The sequence below is a fragment of the Gracilinanus agilis genome, chromosome 2 (genome assembly GCF_016433145.1).
Source record: "Gracilinanus agilis isolate LMUSP501 chromosome 2, AgileGrace, whole genome shotgun sequence".
Lineage (NCBI taxonomy): Eukaryota > Metazoa > Chordata > Mammalia > Didelphimorphia > Didelphidae > Gracilinanus > Gracilinanus agilis.
Genome location: NC_058131.1, coordinates 436,738,439 through 436,757,246, shown reverse-complemented (window position 1 = coordinate 436,757,246; position 18,808 = coordinate 436,738,439). Strand labels below are relative to the sequence as shown.

At 34.7% G+C, this 18,808-nt stretch overlaps 1 protein-coding gene across 2 annotated transcripts in view; it reads left to right on the top strand.

Moving 5' to 3' along the window:
- PACS2 (phosphofurin acidic cluster sorting protein 2) overlaps positions 1–18,808 on the top strand; it is a 373,380-nt gene that overhangs the window by 188,247 nt on the left and 166,325 nt on the right. For both annotated transcript variants that reach the window (XM_044664723.1, XM_044664722.1), the window contains exon 5: positions 8,197–8,359. In XM_044664723.1, the coding sequence (XP_044520658.1) occupies positions 8,197–8,359 (163 nt within the window). The remainder of the gene's footprint in view (positions 1–8,196; positions 8,360–18,808) is intronic.

Here is an 18,808-nt window from a genome sequence, read left to right as displayed (position 1 = left end):
ATTCTACTATAATAGAACATAGGGCTAGATAAAAAAATTTATAAACTTAATTTTATAAATAATTTAATATAAAATTTTGTAATTATATAAACTTAATTTTTAGCATCAAAAAAACTGAATGTAGTTTATATCTACTTACATTTAAATATGTTAATTTCATCAAACAAAATAGTAGTTAACTGCCTATGGCCCCTTGAATTTTCTTTTTTGTACATTCATAATAATATATTTATGAATAAATTTTCATTTCATATAGTGGTAATCATTTTAGTACCCAGCTTCTTTTAGTTTACTTTCTTTGCTTTAAATTATTTTATAAGATTTTTTTATAAGTCTCTATATGTTTCCCATGCCTTTTCATCTTTAAGGCAACCTCTTTCATTGCTGTATCACAGTGTATTCAGGTTTTTTACTATTTGCAGCATATGAGCTTTATTACTACAGCCTATATAGAGTTGAGTTTTGTCATTTTAAAACATGTTTAATATTTTGAAAGGTATAAGGCATTCTTTTTTAAGCTTGCATTTCCTTGAGCTTTAACATTTTAAATAAAATGATTATTTTAATTTTGTGTTTCTTTTATTTTTACAAAATCCTCTGGTTTTTAAAGCCTTGGCCCCTTTTTAACTTTCCAGTTGTCATATACCTCCACTACACTGTGATCTAATAACTGTCTTCTTTGCTATTGCAAACTATGATACTTCATCCCTTAACTCCCTCCTTTTTTCTTACTGTTCCTCATACCTGGAACTCATATCAACCTTTTGGCTTTTCTGGCTTAGTCTCAGCTCAAGTCCTACCTTTGCAAAAAAGCCTTTCCTAGTCCTCCTTAATCTTAGGGTCTTCCCATTGAGAGTATTCCCAATTTATCCTGAATGTGTCTTGTGTGTATGTAATTATTTGCTTGTTGTCCCACCTGTAAAACTGTGGTTTCCTTGAAATCAGGGATTATTTTTTGCCATTTTTTGTATCTCTAACACTTATCTCAGTGCCTGCCATATAATTGTTGATTAATAAATGTTCATTGAAAGATTCTTTTTATTTTAGAAAATTTATAATTAGTGTTGGATTTTGTTAAAGATTTGAAGTCAATTACCCAGCCTATATGGGGATTAAGTATTATAATGCACTTTTATTGGGCTCATGATAGCTCAGAAAGAGAAGCGTTAGAGGAACAAGGGGATACTAGAACCCACTTAAATACCCTTTTTTGTGAACTATTTTCCCTTTTGTCAAGGTATCCTTGTTGTGGCCCCTATTGCTATTCACACAAGATAAATTGAAAATAACAGAAGGAAGGCACTAGAATTAGAGGAACTGAGAAAGGCTTCCTGTAGAAGGTGAAATTTTATCTGGGACTCAAAGGAAACCAGGAAATAGAAAAAAGAAGGGAGTTCTAGGCATGATGAACAGCAGTGAAAATGCCCAGAGTTGGAAAATAGATCATTTTGTTTGAGGAATTGCAAGTAGGCCAGAATATCTGTATGACAAATGTAAACTGTGAGGCAGTGTAAGATGATGAGTAAAGGGATGATTTTGGTATTGGACAGACCTAATTTCAAGTGGATGAAACAGTAATGGGGGGGTTGGAAGGAAATAAGATATACGAAGACTGTAAAGGTAGGGGGTGGGGCTATATTATGAAATGACATGAAATGAATCACAAACAAAGGATTTTATATTTGATTTTGGAGGGGACAGAGAGAGACTGGAGTCTGTTGAATGGGGGTAGGATGGGCAATGTGGTCAGGCCTGTGTTTTAGGAAACAATTATATATTCTGGTATATGCCAAGATTGGGATCAATGCACATGTGCTACGTAATGTGATTATCATGAAATCAAATGGAGGCACAGAGATCCATACTGTTAATTTTTTTTTGACATTGATAATTCACAAATGTTTGTAGTAATGTTCTGGACTAGTCAGACATCCAAAGGATCTGGGTATCTGTTTAAACAGCAGCTCCCATAAAAACATTATTATTTAGTCCTAATTAAAAGAGCTTCTATAAGAATCATTTTCCAGTTCCCTTAATAGTAGTGCCTTCCCTCTCTGATTATGTCTAGTTTGTTCTCTACTTGTTTGTTTTTTTTTTTCTTCTCAGACTATAAGCTCTCTGAGAACAGGGCCTGTCTTTTGCCATTCTGTGTACCTCTGGTCCTTAGTATTGTGTTTAGCAAATAAGTACTTAGTAAATGTTTGGTGACTATGAAATTTTAATAACCACCTGAATGACATCCACAGTTATAGTACTTATCCAGAGTATTAAAGTCTATATTACGAGAAGATTTTACTGACCGATTTATTGGCATTTTAACTATTATGAGGAAAAAATATATTTTAAAATATAAAAAGAATAATCTTATAGTTTATATAGAAAGACAGTAGTTTTTATAAATGAACTGTGACTCAAAAGAAAGCAGTATGTGTAAGCAATTATCTCTTTGAAGTATAACTCTTTGAAGATGCAAGGTATTATAATCTATAACTGGCAGGTGGTGGTCTTGTTTGCCTTTGCTCACACAGTCCTAAAAGACACCTTTTAATAGCCGTGGTGGATTTTGCTATCCAAACACTACCCATCTGGTATACAGGCCAGAAGTGCTGACCTCTTAATCATACAACTATGAAAGCTTCCTCCAAGCATTAAGGAGTCTAAAGGATTGGATCTGTTGAAATGATGTTGGCCTTCTTTTCCCACATGAAGCAAGTTATTACTAATCTTTTTATTAAATTAGTCATAGTCTGATAAAGGAAATTTGGAGGTCAAATATAATCATTGTTATAACATTTTTCTCCACTTCTAAATATATCTATAGCAATTATTTTCATGAATTTGAATTCTTTATTCAAATCATATTATGTTGGTTAAAATGTTGAAAAGACTAGTCTGGAACCTTATCGTTTGTCATTTCTTGAGACACATTCCCTCCAGTAAACATCCATCCATTACTCAGTTACTTTCACTAAATTTCTGCTAGATATGGATCTGCCATTGACCCTGATGATCTAGATGAACAGTTTCATCATGCCAGTTTAATCATGTTAGTTTAATCATAACAGGACAGGATATTCAATTATACCAATACTAGAGTGAATCTTTGAACCCTACCATTGATATGGATATTCCCTCCAGTCATGCAAAGCTCCACCCATTCCTGCCTCTCAGTAATCCACATTGGGCTTTTTTCATTTTATTTTAGTCAAATCACCTCATCTATCATCTCGAAATACTGATTAATTGTTTGCTCAGCAGTTTTAGCTATTGAAGATCTTGAAAAGAAATTTAGTAGTATCATCAATTTGTTAGGCATCAAAAATAGATATGATTTTATCAGTGCAAATGAAATTTAAAAGATGCATTGCCATCTCCTTTACTAGTGTATCCTAATAAACAATGGGATCTTTCTATCTGCTGGTCAGCTGAAATGTCAGCTGAACCACATATCTGTGTATTGATACGAATGTGCTCCTTGAGAACAAGGGCCATTTCAATTCTTCTTTTTGTATCCCCAGCTCACAGCACAATGCTTTCTTTATATATTGCAAGCACTTAATGAATTCTTTTTCATTAATTCATCATTCATTTGAATATCAGAAGGCTACTACCTAACAGAGTGCTTAGAATATAATAAATGATTAAAAATGTTTGTTGGTCAATTAAATGTAGAACATAGCCTTTCAAAAACTTGTCTCCTTTTTTAATTGTATATTTCTTTGCTGACATCCTTTCAGTCATTACTTTGGTTTAATTTTTTTAACGTACTACAACTTGTTGATGTCAACTGTGGACCCCTCTCCTGACTTTTGAGTGAATCTCAGCTTCTTCAGAAACTGATGTTCCATGAATCCACCATTCAGTATCATCTTAAAAATTAGAATTTTTTTAATCATTTGTCATTTCAAGGAGAAACTTGGATTCACTAAAAGAACGTTGTAGTTTCCCATAGACAATCCAGTCCATTTTCTTCTATTAAATTTTAAGCCCTGTTCATTGTTTCTTCAAGTTATATCTCCTCATGGGAAAGCTCTGTAGGTAATCTAAACTACCTATAATAGTTTGTGTAATTTTCTTTTCTTTTCTTTTCTTTTTTTTGATGGGGGGGGGTGCCTTTTGTCTTAGAATTGATAATAAATATCAGTTCCAAGGTAGAACAGTGGTAAGGGCTAGTCATTTATGGTCAAGTAACTTGCCCAGGGTCAGCTAAAAAGTGTTTGAGGCCAGATTTAAATCACAGACCTCCCATTTTGAGGCCTGGCTCTCTGTCTATTGAGCCACCTAGCTGCCCCAATTCTTTATTCATATGGTTAGGCCACAATTCTCTTGAGCGATTATGAATCTCATTTAGGAAGCTCTGTAGTATTCCAAGGCTTTTAGCACAATGTCATCTGCAAACAGAAGCATATTGGAGATCTCCCTGTTCATTCCTCACTGTCTATTGGGACTCCTTCAACTTGAACTATGCCCTGGATATCCTTTATAACTGAGGTTCACTTCTTTGGCAAGTATATATATATATATATATATATATATATATATATATTAGTATATATATCCTCTATTAGTATATTAATGCTTAGAAGGTTATAAAAATAAATATCTTAAATTATGTACAATATATTGTTTTATTTATTAACTATGTTGTATTATATTTATTATCAGTAAATAAACATATATGTGCTTATTACTCTTTGCCAAATACTGTGCTGGGTTGGGTTGAATGATGATATAAAGATAAAAGTGAAAATAGTTTTTGCCTTCAACAATAGCCTGCACTTTACAAAGTTGTCTCTCAGTTATCTTAAGGTTCTTATGTGTTTCAGGGAACCTTGAATAAATTTTATATATGTTGAGAAGATACTTCCTTTAAGGAGAAAATTTTTAAGGTAGAATTTTTCTTAGAAAATTAAGGCTATTTTTTTTTATGGTCAAATAAGAACAATGAGATTCTATATTCTCTACATTTTCCCTTGAAGTATGTGATGGTAAAAATGTGGTTTAGTTTGGAATATCCCTTGTGAATGTTACTCTATAACTCCATAGTTGTGAAAGTTCCTCTATAACTCAGTGACTCCAGCAAAGATTCCCTTGATTTAAATATAGGTTTTTCTCATAGTTTATTTAATTGGGAAAATAGACATATGGGATGTTAGTAATGATGTTTTCTCAGCTACTTTTTAAAGGATAATAATTTGGACCAATTTTTGTCCCCTATCTTTGGTTTTTTCCCCCTTTTGAGATAGCTTCAGAATTGATCACTCAGTTACCTTCATGTTACCACCACGAGGAACCTTCTCTGCAGTCTAGTCCTTCTACATTCTCATCTTTTTTTCCTTTCAGTTCTATGGTTTTAAAGTATTGCTTCTTCTCTCCTTGATGGTGAAAATTTTGTTTAAAAAGCTTTATTGGCTTTTCCATCTTTCATTTGTTGTTATCCTTCTAATTTCAAAGCCTTCAATGTTTCCTAAACTCTTTCTTTTGCCAAACTTTCTTTAAACTTGTTCTTCATTTCACTTTTTTCTTACCACCTAATGGGATAATACTGATCATAATTATCCACCATTTTTCTCTATAAATTTGACAAAATAGTTTACATTCTAAATCACTTTTGCACTTGGCTACCATAGCTCTCCATTTAGTAATATATGATGAATGAGGTAGTCTCTGTTATGGAAATGAATTTGGATCAGTTAAACTTTTGTACAAATTATTATAAATATGAATGCCCTTTCTTGCCTATATTTCTGTTTTTCAGTTTTTATAGCTCAGTTATACAATTGTTTTAATTGCATTTTTTCTTTTTTCAGAGTTTAATTATGACTCATGTCTAGAGATGTAGTCAGGAATGCACAGGATTCCTAGAAAAAGTACTCAAAATATAAAATAGATATCGGATATAGGACAACTCTTTGATCCATCCAAAAAGAAGGGCTTAAGACACAAAAGATTCAGAAAGTCACATTAATAAATAATCAAAATATTAAATAATAAGTTATCAACATCACTTTTATCTCCCCAAAAGGCAAAGGCACGGGGGGGGGGGGGGGGGGACTGTTGACCTATGTTGTCTATTCAATTTACAATTCCACTTCACAGTTATCTAGGGCATAGTTGGGCTCTCTTAGTCATTTGTATCCTTTGGCAGTGGTACATCTTCTCTTTATAAGCTGAATGGCACCAGCACTGACTTGTGAACTCCTAAACTTTTGGATTTGTGAAATAGTGGCCAAAGCTAAAAATAACCAGTTCCCAGAATTGCTGGTTAGTGACCAAGGCTAATGGTTCCTTCCACCCCTTTTTTTTTTGGAAGGCCAAAAGAGAGTTAAGAGAGCTAGCAGAGGCCTAAACAATGCATTAAAAAGAGGAAGAGATGAAGGCAGAATTTTACTCTTCAGTTCTTCTTATAGTCTATTAAGGGGCAGGGGTAACTTGAAAAGTTTCCTCCTGTGACACTAAGTAGAGAATTCTCTTTGACACAATCCCTAATAGTGGGTTCATGGGATAAATCAAAAGGTGCTGTGTCACCCAACTAAGGTGAAGCATCTGTCCCAAATCAGAGACCAAATTGTATGCCTGTACCTAGGGAGCCAAAGTATATCCTCCATAGGGTGGCCTTGATATGCTTCAAATTCCTGTGAAATTGATCTTAAGTTTGTAGGGTTCTCTATGATTATTGATTGATAGTTCTATAAACTTCCTCTGTGATTTTAAATTGACAATTTGCAGTGGAGTATTATATATTAAATTCTTTACATAAGATGAGAGTGTAAGACAGGCACATGGCATATACTCTTGACTTATTCCCAAATATTATCTTGGTATTAGCAAAATCTCTATATAACTGTTTTAGAGTACATGAAATATAATTTCTGATGAATGCCTTAAATTTTTTAAAGGCAGATTCTTTGATATTCTGTAGTGTGAACTGGAATAGTGAAAATTGCGTGCGAGTAAGGATAAAGCAAATGGAAATTCCTCTAGGAATGACAAAATAGGATAACTCTGACTGTATCATAAATGTAAGTGGAGAAATGAGGTATCTCTTAAGCTAGTGAGATCTCTATTATCAAATGTATTCAAACCAGAAAGTAACTATGTGTCAGTGACTCTGTAGAGAGTTTAGAAAGTTGAATTAGCTCTCCTCTGGTATTCCCTCCAATTCAGATTCTAGGAAGTATATGAAAGATAAAAAGTTTTCATGAAATAAAGTATGCCAAAACCTACCCAGTTCTTAAGGGAACTAGTAAATAAATGAGTATTACTTTGACAATATAAATCAGTATTACTTTTGTGCAATGCCAAGTTTTTATAGGGTCAAGAATAGAATGCCATTACCTCGTATTTTGGCATGTATTAATATCATCCAAAAGACCATACCTGGGAACACAAAAAGAGCTAATACTTATTTGTAAATATTATTTTTGCATATTCACTTACCGAAAGTCTAGAACATTGAACCAAAAGGTTAAAAAAAACTTTAAATCTCTGATAGAAATTTACCTGAAAACCTATCATATGTCATGAAAGTAGGTAATTGAATGTTTCTATTGCATCTCATGAGTCAGAATGATTTCCCAGCTCTGAACCCCAGAATTTCTTCTACAGTGCTGATTGGGCATTGACTGGATATCCTTTTCCATGGCTAATGTAATAAGAAAATCAATAATCATTGCCTTGAGTATTTAGACTATATGGATTTTAAGATGTAGCTGTGTAAGAATATAGAACCAGGCAGAAGTCTTTGTAAAAAAAAAATAAATTTAGAATATAGTCCCAGGATAGTACCTGAGTAATAGAATTAAGTGTGTGTTACAACATTAAGTCATAAATGGGTGATTATATTACATTATACCATTCTTCATATCAGATTGATTCAGCAGGCCTTGTAGAGGAATTGGGGTTTTCCAGAATTAAGGATGTATTGGGACAGACATGAAACTATAAAACAGTGTGTATTTTTCACAAGGCTATCTCAGACTTCAACTGGAGAGTCTGCAGACTACTGGCCTGTGAGATTTCCTTGCTCATAATAAAACCAGATCTTTGCCCAGGAGGTTTTCCTGACCTCTTTACTTTCACTAAGAAAGAAAAGCCAAGTAAGTCACAAACTGATGTTTTTGAATGATGTAGTAACTATTTAAGTTTTTATACCTAAATGTACTGAAATCAACCATTTGAATTACCCAAATGCAGGTGATGCAGCACCCAACTGAAGGGGGCCAGATTCTGAGCCTTTGTAGCAACATCAAAGAAGTCACTGCTAAAGTAGCTGAAATATGGATCTTCTCTTTGTCTAGTCAGCCAATAGACCATGATGACAGCACTATGCATTCCAGCCAGAAAATCAAATCCACAGGTGAGTTTTTCTCCTTTACTCTGTTTTGTTATAAAATTTTATCCTAATTTCCATTTTCCTTCTAATCTTAGCTGGATTAGTTTTGTTTGTGCGAAGCTTTTAATTGAATTAAAATTTAATTTAATATGCAAAATTATCTGTTTTACTTCCTGTGATATTTTCTTTTTCTTCTTTGACTATATATTCTTCTCTTATTCATGATCTGACAAGTGAATTTTTCTCCCTCTAATTTGCTTAAGATGCCACCATGTCTTAAGTCATTTTGATCTTATCTTGAAAAATAGTATGAGATATTGGTCTAAACTTTCTTTCTGTCAAATGGCTTTCCCGTTTTCCCAGCACTGTGTCAGATAGTGAGTTCTCGTTCCTAAAGTCAGGATCTTTGGATTTATCAAAGACTAAATTACTATAGTCATTTATTACTGTGTATTGTATACTTAATCTATTACACTGATCCACTACTCTTATTTCTTAGCCATCGTTTTGATGATTACCACTTTGTAATATACTGTAGTTTGAAATCTGATGTTGTTAGGCCGCCTTCCTTCACATTTTTTTTTATTGACTACCTTTATATTCTTGAACTTTTGTTCTTATAAGTGAATTTTATTGTTTCTAACACTATAAAATAATGTTTTCATAGTTTGATTGTTAGGGCACTAGGCAAGTAAACTAACTTAGGTATAATTGTCATTTTTATTATATTGATTTGACCCACCCATGAGCAATTAATATTTCTACAATTGTTTAGATCTGTATTTATGTGAAAAGTATTTTATAATTTTGTTCATGTAGTTCCTGAAGTTCATATAGTTCCCCATGTAGTGTTCAAATATTCTTCCAATTTTAGTTTAACTCATAGTTCTTTGCTATCTGGGCAATTTTCTTTGATAATGTCTTGAAATTATATTATGACTCTTTTTGATCAGGACATTTAGATAGTCTAATAATTCTTAAGTTATAGCTCTACTGGATCTATTTTCCAGGTCAGTTGTTTTTCCAATGGGATATTTCACATTTTCCTTCTTTTGACTTTGTTTCTTGATGTCTCTAGGAGTCATTAGCTTGATTTTTTAAGAAATTATTTTCTTCAGTGATCCTTTGTACCTCTTTTTCATTTGGTCAATTCTTTTTTCAGGCATTATTTTCATCTTCTTTTTTTCGAGTGCCTTTTTTACCAAATTGTTGATTCTTTTTTCCCATAATTTTTTGGCTTTGCTCTTTTTTTATTCCATTTTTCCACTCCCTCTATTATTTTATTTTTAAAATCCCTTTTAAGTTCTATGGGAATTTTTGTTTAGCTCATTTCAACTTCTCAATTTTTCTTTAAAGCTTTCCTTGTAGCTGTTTTGACATCCATGTTTTCGTCTGACTTTTGTCTTGATCTTTCCTGTCACCATAGTACCTTTCCTTATGGTCAGATTCATTTTTGTTTGTTTGTTTACTTATTTTTCCTGGCTATTTTTCGACTTTTAATTTTATGTTTAAGTTGGACTTTGCTCAGGGGTTGTACAAGGTGTTATGCCAAGCATCAAGTGTTTTGTGCAGTTGTTTTCATAACTAGTTCTTGTGGTTGGTAATTTTTTGGTGCTCCCAAGATGTCATGATCCAAGGAGAGGTGTGGTCACGACTACCATGGACTGTGCTATGGTCTTTACCCTGGAAGGAACCTCGTTTCCTCTCTTGCAGTCACAAGCACTCTTGCTTCTCTCCACTGTAACTAGTAACCCTTCTCCCCTCTGGCTGCCAGAGCTAGTCTTCTTCATCTTCCTGCAACTGTCACTTGGAAGTGTTTTGACAATACACCAAGTTCCTGTACCCAATGCCAACAGAAGTTCCCCTGTAATCTCTTTCTGACCTATTGTCTGACCCCATTTCCAACTCTGGGCCAAGATTTGCCAAAACTGCTGCTACCACTATCATAGCTGTCTCCAAAGCTTCCTGTTACCACCATGTTCTCCACAATTTTCCCCAACCTGGTGTCACAGGCCTCTCCTGCTGATCTCAAACTTGTATTAGTTTGGAAAAAATATTTTATCTCAACCTTTTGTTAGCTCTACTAATTAGGAATTTGATTTGAAACATTATAAAGTTGTATAGAGGGAAATATTGGGAGAATTTGATTAGTCTGCTTCTTGTTTTCTGTTATCTTGGATCTGCCCCTGATTCTTGCATTTTCATCGACATTACATTTGATGCACATATAGATAATCCTCATAAAATATTATAAAAATGGGAAATTGATGGTACATTTTTGGTATGTTTGATTCATTCATTTCAAGACAACAAGGAAGTGTGTTCATGCTCTGAACTCAGCGGTATAGGAACCTGCAAAGCAGAAAGATAGATTAACTCTTAGTAGTAATAGAAACTAGGTAGGGAAAAAGGTGGAACAAGGATGGTCTAGATAAGGCTTTTCTCCCTTTGCTTTTTGCTTGATGCAATCAGCTTCTGCTTCACTGTCCCACCTCCTCTTTTCCTTTCATCAATACCACAATCACATTGTTTTTACCATTTCTTCTCTTTTAAACCCCTTCTCATATTCCTCCCTAGTAGCTTAGAGTTTATAATAATATTATAATAAGCTATTTTTAAAATTTACAAAGTAATATATATATATGTTGCTTTGTAAACATACATATATAATTTTATTCTCACAATAGCTCTAGGAAATAAATGCTATTATTTTTCTCATTTTACAGATAAGAAAACTGAGACAATTAAAATTGAATGACTTGTCCAGGTCACTTAGCTAGTAAGTTTGTGAGGTAAAATTTGAACTTGTGTTCTGATTCCAGATGCAGTGTTTTATCTACTATGCTACCTACTTGTTACAAGTTTTAAAAACATGCCAAATATTGTCTATATTTTTGTTATAACTAATACCTCCTTGACTCTACTACCTTTCTCTTATTCCTACTCCTCTCCACAATTTCCTCCTGTTTTCCTATTGGGATTAACCCTCCTTTAACTCATTTATTTAAATGTAATTTTCATGTCAAGGCAGTCACTGCTCTTTTGGAAACAATGCCAGATACTGTGCACAGTCTTACCCCATGTTCTCCAGATGAGTGCTATATCTTTCAAGGTTCAAAGGCACAGCTCAAGACAGGAATCTGTAAGCTTTAAGCAGATCCTTAGCAGTCTGATTTAAGACATGATTTGATTCTTGCCCTTTTAGACTTTCTAGGCTCCCGATTCTGGTTTGGTTCTAAGCAATACTACTATAGACTTACTTCTACTATAGACAGTTGTTTGTCACAGTCCATGTCAGTTAATTGAAAGGTTCTGCAAGTTCATTGTTAAAGAGTTATAGGCCTTCCCTGAGAACCTGTTCTTATCTGAATCAGTAGTTTGAATCCTTGATCCTGCTCTGGCATTAATGACAGAGGTGTTAGATCAGTCCTGTTCTGGTGTTCCTGCCCTTGTTATTTGCCTATGGGACAAATTTGTGATCTTCAATTGAAAAATTACCCACTGTGTTCCAGAACAGAGTGGTGAGCAACCCAGCTTTGAGTTCACAAATGTCTCTGTCTCAATGCCCCCATATTTTTCTGGTCGTGCTTTAGTGTGGGTCTTACCCAAGAGCACAGCCTGTCTCCCAAGCATATTGTATTTTGTTATGGTATACTCCTGGCCCAACCCTGTCTCCAGTATTCACAGGCCTTTCTTTCTTTCTTCTTATGCTGACCTAGACTGGAAAAATGACTCGGTTACGTTATTTGTGAAATGAGATGTTTGATCTCCTTGGCCTATGTGAAAATAGGAAATAAAAGGAATTTTAAAACCATAAAACATTAAAAAATGGTAAGAAGCAATGAAGGGGAAAAAAAGAATGATAAGAAACAATGTCTTGCTCATTGCCTCAAAACTCCTCCAAACAGATATAGAAAATGCACCAGATCACATCCTACCGGGGAAATCCAGAAAAAATCATAGTAGTTTCAGGGAGAGCCTATAACTTTTGTCTCTCTGAACTTGTAGAAATTTTCCAGTTAACTGACAACCATCAACTAGACAACAACTGTCTACTAGATATTTTCTTAGAAGTAAGTCTTTATTTGTATTGCCTATAACTAAAGTATTATTTAAATTGAGTTATGAAGGAACCTAGGGAAACTAGAATTTAGCAAGGAGCAGAGGAGCTGGAAGATATTCCTGGTATGACAAGCAACTAATACAAAGGTACCCAACTGGAATATAATAGTATGATGTATAACTAAATGAGTAAAGTTGGGAGTTCATAAAGGAGAGTCAAATGTAATAAGATTGGAAAGGGAAGAAAGAGGCAGGTTTAAAGAACTTTAAATACTAATGTTCTATCCTGTAAGTAATAGGGAGCCAGTGGACTTTACTGAGCAGGATATAATAACATGGTCAGTGATTTTGGAAAATCACTTTGGCAGGTGAGTGGATCATTGGTAGGAATGGAGGAGAAATAAGGTAAGAGAGAAAATTTAGAAGGCTACTGTAGTAGTCTAGGCTAAAGGTGAAAAGAACCTGTATTAGAATGATGGCTATTACTGGAATATGTGTGTGTGTGTGCTTCAATGAAATGTTATAAAAGTAAAAAAGGCAAGTTTGGCAATAGATGGAATCTGTTTGGCACAAATAGGGTGAGTAAATTTGAGGAATTGAATGCCTAAATTTAGGCAACTGGTAACTAGAAAGATGGTGGTCCCTTTTAATAATAGGGGAGTTTGGGAGAGACCAGGACTTGGGGTTTGTGGGGAAAGACAATTGAGTTCCATTTTTATCGTTTGAGATACCTACAGAACATCTTGTTCCATATATCGAGAAAGTAGTTTGTGATATGGAGATCACAGCTAGATATACAAATCTGGTTGTCAACTCTATAGATATGGCAAACCTATGAAAGCTAATGAGATCACCATATGTATATTGAAAGTAGAGCAGTTTCCGGGAAGATGGCGGTGTAGACCGAGCGAATCATAAAAACTCCTCACCCTTACACACCGAGATAGAAAACAATGCGCTTCTAGAAGAAAGAGGACCAAATCTAATAACGGGACAGAGCAGGGGGAACTCTACTGCAGCATAACTAAAGAGGTACACCAAGAAAAAGGCTTCAATTCTTGAACTTTGGGTCTAAGAGCATAGAAGGGGAATCCCAGGATCCCAGGATGCCTCCCCGATGTACTGTGCGGAGTCTCCAGAGGCCAAGGAAATGTCAGGGCCAGTGGGCGCACTGGTCAGGGAGAGAGGGCCTTGCTGGCACCAGACTCAGGGAGTCAAACACAGGCACTGGAGAGGTGACTGGAGAAGAAAATCAGAGAAACACCGCAAAAATACCCAGAAGATGGTGGCTTAGAGAGAGCCAAACCCCAGACCTCAGACAACTTGGCTTCCTCATACCGAGATAGAGAACGCAGGGCTTCAAGAGGAAAGAAAACCAGATCAAACACAACGGACAGCCCAGGGGAACACCACTGCTGGAGAGCTCAGTTCAGTGAAAACGCTCCTTCTTGTCCCCCCACTGCTTTTTTGTAGTTTTTATTTGTTTGTTTGTTTTCCCCTCCTCTCTAGGTTTTAGCCTCAGGGCAGGTTTAAGATGGCGGCAGAGTAAAAAGCATCTGCTTAACCTCTCCTAACCCACACATATAAGAGTCCTCAAGAGGACATAAAAACAAATCCAGATGAACGAAGGGACCCCACAACAGGGTGCACCATTGAAGATACATGGGATCGGGGCATTTCCATCCTATGAGGGGGTGAAATAGCAAATTGGAGACCAAACTCAAAGAGCTGGAAAACAAGATAGACCAAATCAAAAAGGGAAATCAAAAGATTATGTAAGAAAACCAGTCTCTAAAGAAAAAGATAAGAGAGATGAATAAAACTCTAGAAAAATTAGAATTAATAGATATGTGGAGAAAAATAAATAGGGACAAAAAGGTACATACCTTCTTTTCAGCAGCACATGGAACATTCACAAAGATAGACCATGTAATAGGGCATAGAAACATGGCAAATAAATGCAAAAAAGCAGAAATAGTAAATGTAACCTTCTCAGATCATAATGCAATAAAAATAGTTATTAGTAAGAATACATGGAGAGGCAAACCAAAACTAATTGGAAATTAAATAATATGATTCCCCAAAATAATTTAGTGAAAGAAAAAATCACAGAAACAATTAAAATTTCATTGAAGACAATGACAATGATGAGACATCTTACTCAAACCTATGGGATGCAGCCAAAGCAGTTCTAAGGGGAAAATTATAACACTGAGTGCATATATTAACAAATAAGGGAGGGCAAAAGTTAATGAATTGGGCATACAACTTAAAAAACTAGAAAATGAACAAATTAAAAATCCTCAGATGAAAACTAAATTAGAAATACTAAAAACCAAAGGAGAAATTAATAAAATCAAAAGTAAAAGAACTATTGAATTAATAAATAACATTAGAAGCTGGTATTTTGAAAAAACAGATAAATTAGACAAAGTACTGGTAAATCTAATAAAAAAAGAAAAGAAGGAAACCAAATTAGTATCATCAAAGATGAAAAGGGAGACGTCACCTCTAATGAAGAGGAAATTAAGGCAATCATTAAAAACTATTTTGCCCAATTATATGGCAATAAATTTATCAATCTAGGTGATATGGATGAATATTTACAAAAAATAATAGCAGAAGAAATAAAATACTTAAATAATCCAATATCAGAAAAAAATTGAACAAGCCATGAAAGAACTCCCTAAGAAAAAATTCCCAAGGCCTGATGGATTCCTAAATGAATTCTATCAAACATTCAAAAAACAATCCCAATACTATACAAAGTATTTAATATAATAAGCAAGAAAGGAGTCTTACCAAATTCCTTTTTTGAAGCAAATATTCCAAAAATGATTCCAAAGCCAGGTAGATCAAAAACAGAGAAAAAAAATTAAAGACCAATCTCCTTAATGAACATAGATGCAAAAATCTTAAAAAGAATACTAGCAAAAAGACTCCAGCAAGTGTTCAAGAGGGTAATTCATCATGATCAGGTGGGATTTATAACAGGAATGCAAGGATGGTTCAACATTAGGAAAACCATCCACATAATTGACCATATCAACAAACAAACCAACAAAAACCACATGATTATCTCAATAGATGCTGAAAAAGCCTTTTACAAAATACAGCACCCTTTCCTATTGAAAACACTGGAAAGTATAGGAATAGAAGGACCTTTCCTAAAAATAATAAACAGTATATATCTAAAACCATCAACAAGCGTCATATGCAATGGGGATAATTTAAAAGCCTTCCCAGGAAAATCAGGCGTGAAACCATTATCACCTCTTTTATTTAACATTGTACTAGAAACACTAGCAGTAGCAATTACAGAAGAAAAAGAAATTGAGGGTATTAAAATAGGAAAGGAGGAGACTAAGCTATCACTCTTTGCAAATGATATGATGGTCTACTTTAAAAATCCTAGAGAATCAACTAAAAAGCTAGTAGAAATAATCAACAACTTTAGCAAAGTTGCAGGATACAAAATAAATGCACATAAATCATCAGCATTTCTATATATTTCCAACATATCACAGCAGCAAGAGGTAGAAAGAAAAACACCATTTAAAATCACCCTAGACACTATAAAATACTTGGGAATCTATCTACAAAAACAAAAACAGGAATTATATGAACATAACTACAAAACACTTTCCAAACAATTAAAACTAAATCTAAACAATTGGAAAGCCATTGATTGCTCATGGGTAGGATGAGCTAAATAATAAAAATGACCATTCTACCCAAATTAATTTACTTATTTTGTGCCATACCTATCAAACTATCAAAAACTTTTTTTACTGAATTAGAAAAAAATATAACAAAGTTCATTTGGAATAACAAAAGATCATGAATGTCTAGGGAAAGAATGAAAAAAACAAAACGTGAAGGAAGGTGGCTTAGTAGTACCAGATCTTAAACTGTATTATAAAGCAGTGGTCAACAAAATAATATGGTATTGGCTAAGAGACAGAAGGGAGGATCAGTGGAATAGACTTGGGGTAAATGACATCACCAAGACAGTGTATGATAAACCCAAAGAACCCAACTTTTGGGACAAAAATCCACTATTTGACAAAAACTGCTAGGAAAATTGGAAAACAATATGGGAGAGATTAGGTTTAGATCAACATCTCACACCCTACACAAAGATAAATTCAGAATGGGTGAAAGTCTTGAACATAAAGAAGGAAATTGTAAGTAAATTAAGTGAACACAGAATAGTATGCTTGTCAGATCTCTGGGAAAGGAAAGATTTTAAAATCAAGCAAGAGAAAAAAATTACAAAATGTAAAATAAATAATTTTGATTATATTGAATTAAAAAGGTTTTGTACAAACAAAAACAATGCAACCAAAATTGGAAGGGAAACAATAAACTGGGAAAAAATCTTTATAACAAAAAATTCTGGCAGAGGTCTAATTACTCAAATATACAAAGAGCTAAATCAGTTGTATAAAATATCAAGCCATTCCCCAATTGATAAATGGGCAAGGGACATGAATAGGCAATTTTCAAATAAAGAAATCAAAAGTATCAATAAGCACATGAGAAAGTGTTTTAAATCTCTAATAATTAGAGAAATGCAAATCAAAACAACTCTGAGGTATCACCTCACACCTATCAAATTGGCTAAAATGATAGCAGGGGAGAGTAATGAATGTTGGAGGGGATATGGCAAAATTGGGACATTAATGCACTGCTGGTTGAGTTGTGAACTGATCCAACCATTCTGGATGGCAATTTGGAATTATGCCCAAAGAGTGATAAAAAAAATGCCTGTCCTTTGATCCAGCCATACCATTGCTGGCATTGTACCCCAAAGAGATCATAGATAAACAGACTTGTAAAAAATTATTTATAGCTGTGTTCTTTGTGGTGTCAAAAAACTAGAAAGCAAGGGTATGCCCTTCAATTGGGGAATGGCTGTACAAAATGTGGTACATGTTGGTGATGGAATACTATTGTACTCAAAGGAATAATAAACTGGAGGAATTCTGTGTGAACTGGAAAGACCTCCAGGAACTGATGCAGAGTGAAAGGAGCAGAGCTAGAAGAACATTGTACACAGAGACTGATACACTGTGGTAAAATCGAATGTAATGGACTTCTGTACTGGCAGCAATGCAATGACCCAGGACAATTCTGAGGGACTTATGGAAAAGAACACTACCCACATTCAGAGGAAGAACTACAGGAGAGGAAACACAGAAGAAAAACAACTGCTTGAACACTTGGGTTGAAGAGGACATGATTGGAGATGTAGACCCGAAGGGACCACACCTATGCAACTATCAATAATAAGTCTTGACTGCCCACACATGTTAAAACCAGTGGAAATGAGAGTTAGCTGGGGTTCGGGGGCAGTTTGAGGATGTTAAGGGTAAAGCAAAAACATGAATTATGTAAGCATAGAAAATTTTTCTAAAAGTAAAAAAATTTAATTAAAAAAAAAGAAAGTAGAGAAGAGGTTCTAGGACAGATATGTGGGTGAAATTCTTAATTAGTAGGTATAACTTGACCAAAGATCTAGCAAAGGAACCTTAGGTACTAGCAGTTAGACAGGAGGAGACAGAGGAGAAAAGTTTCATGAAAACCTAGAGAGGTAAGAGTTATCTGGAAGGAGGTGATTTAGACTGTCAGATGCTGCAGTGAAGGAAGATGAAGTTTGAGAAAAGTTCATTAGGTCTCACAATTGAGTGATTATTGGTAACAATGACTTGGAAACTATTGGTAATAGGTTAGGGTCTTGTAAAGGTTAAATTTAGTGGTTGGACTTGTGAAATAAGGGGGTTTCAAATTTATTCTATCTCAAGTTAGAAGTTTATCTGCAGTAAAGTAGAGAAATGTGAGAGAGATTAGAGAAAATATCTATACTAGTTCTCTACTAGGAGGGCAGGTAGTGAGTAACCATGAAGCCTCCTTCAAGATGAATGCTAGTCTCTTAGGAATCCAGGAAAGTAGTCAGTCCTTCTCACTCTGCCAGTGAAGTAGTCCAGTAAGTTGAAGCCATGATTTACTACGCAGTCTCCAGTGAAGTTCCCTTGAAGACTATCTCCAGGAGACACTCTCCACTAGACTCAACTTCAGGAGATTTCCTCCTGCCCAAGGATTTCATGACTTTTATGGTGTTTTCCTGTCCCTGCCTCATTTCACAGGTGCTAATCACAGCCTCCAAATTTTCTACCACTACCCAAGGGCAGTGTCCCTGGGATTGACTTCTCACCTAGAAAGGTGTTAATTCTCCTTCTAGGATTCACAAGTTTCTGAGTGTGTGAACTTTCTAAAGAATTCAAAAGTCTCTAGCTGTTTGAGCTAGAAAAAAGGGTAGAGCTCATTAAGCATCTAACTGGCCTTCTACCCAGCACCAAGCAGGGTGTGAATTCACCAAGTGGTTCTCAGAGCTCCTCCACCTAGTTC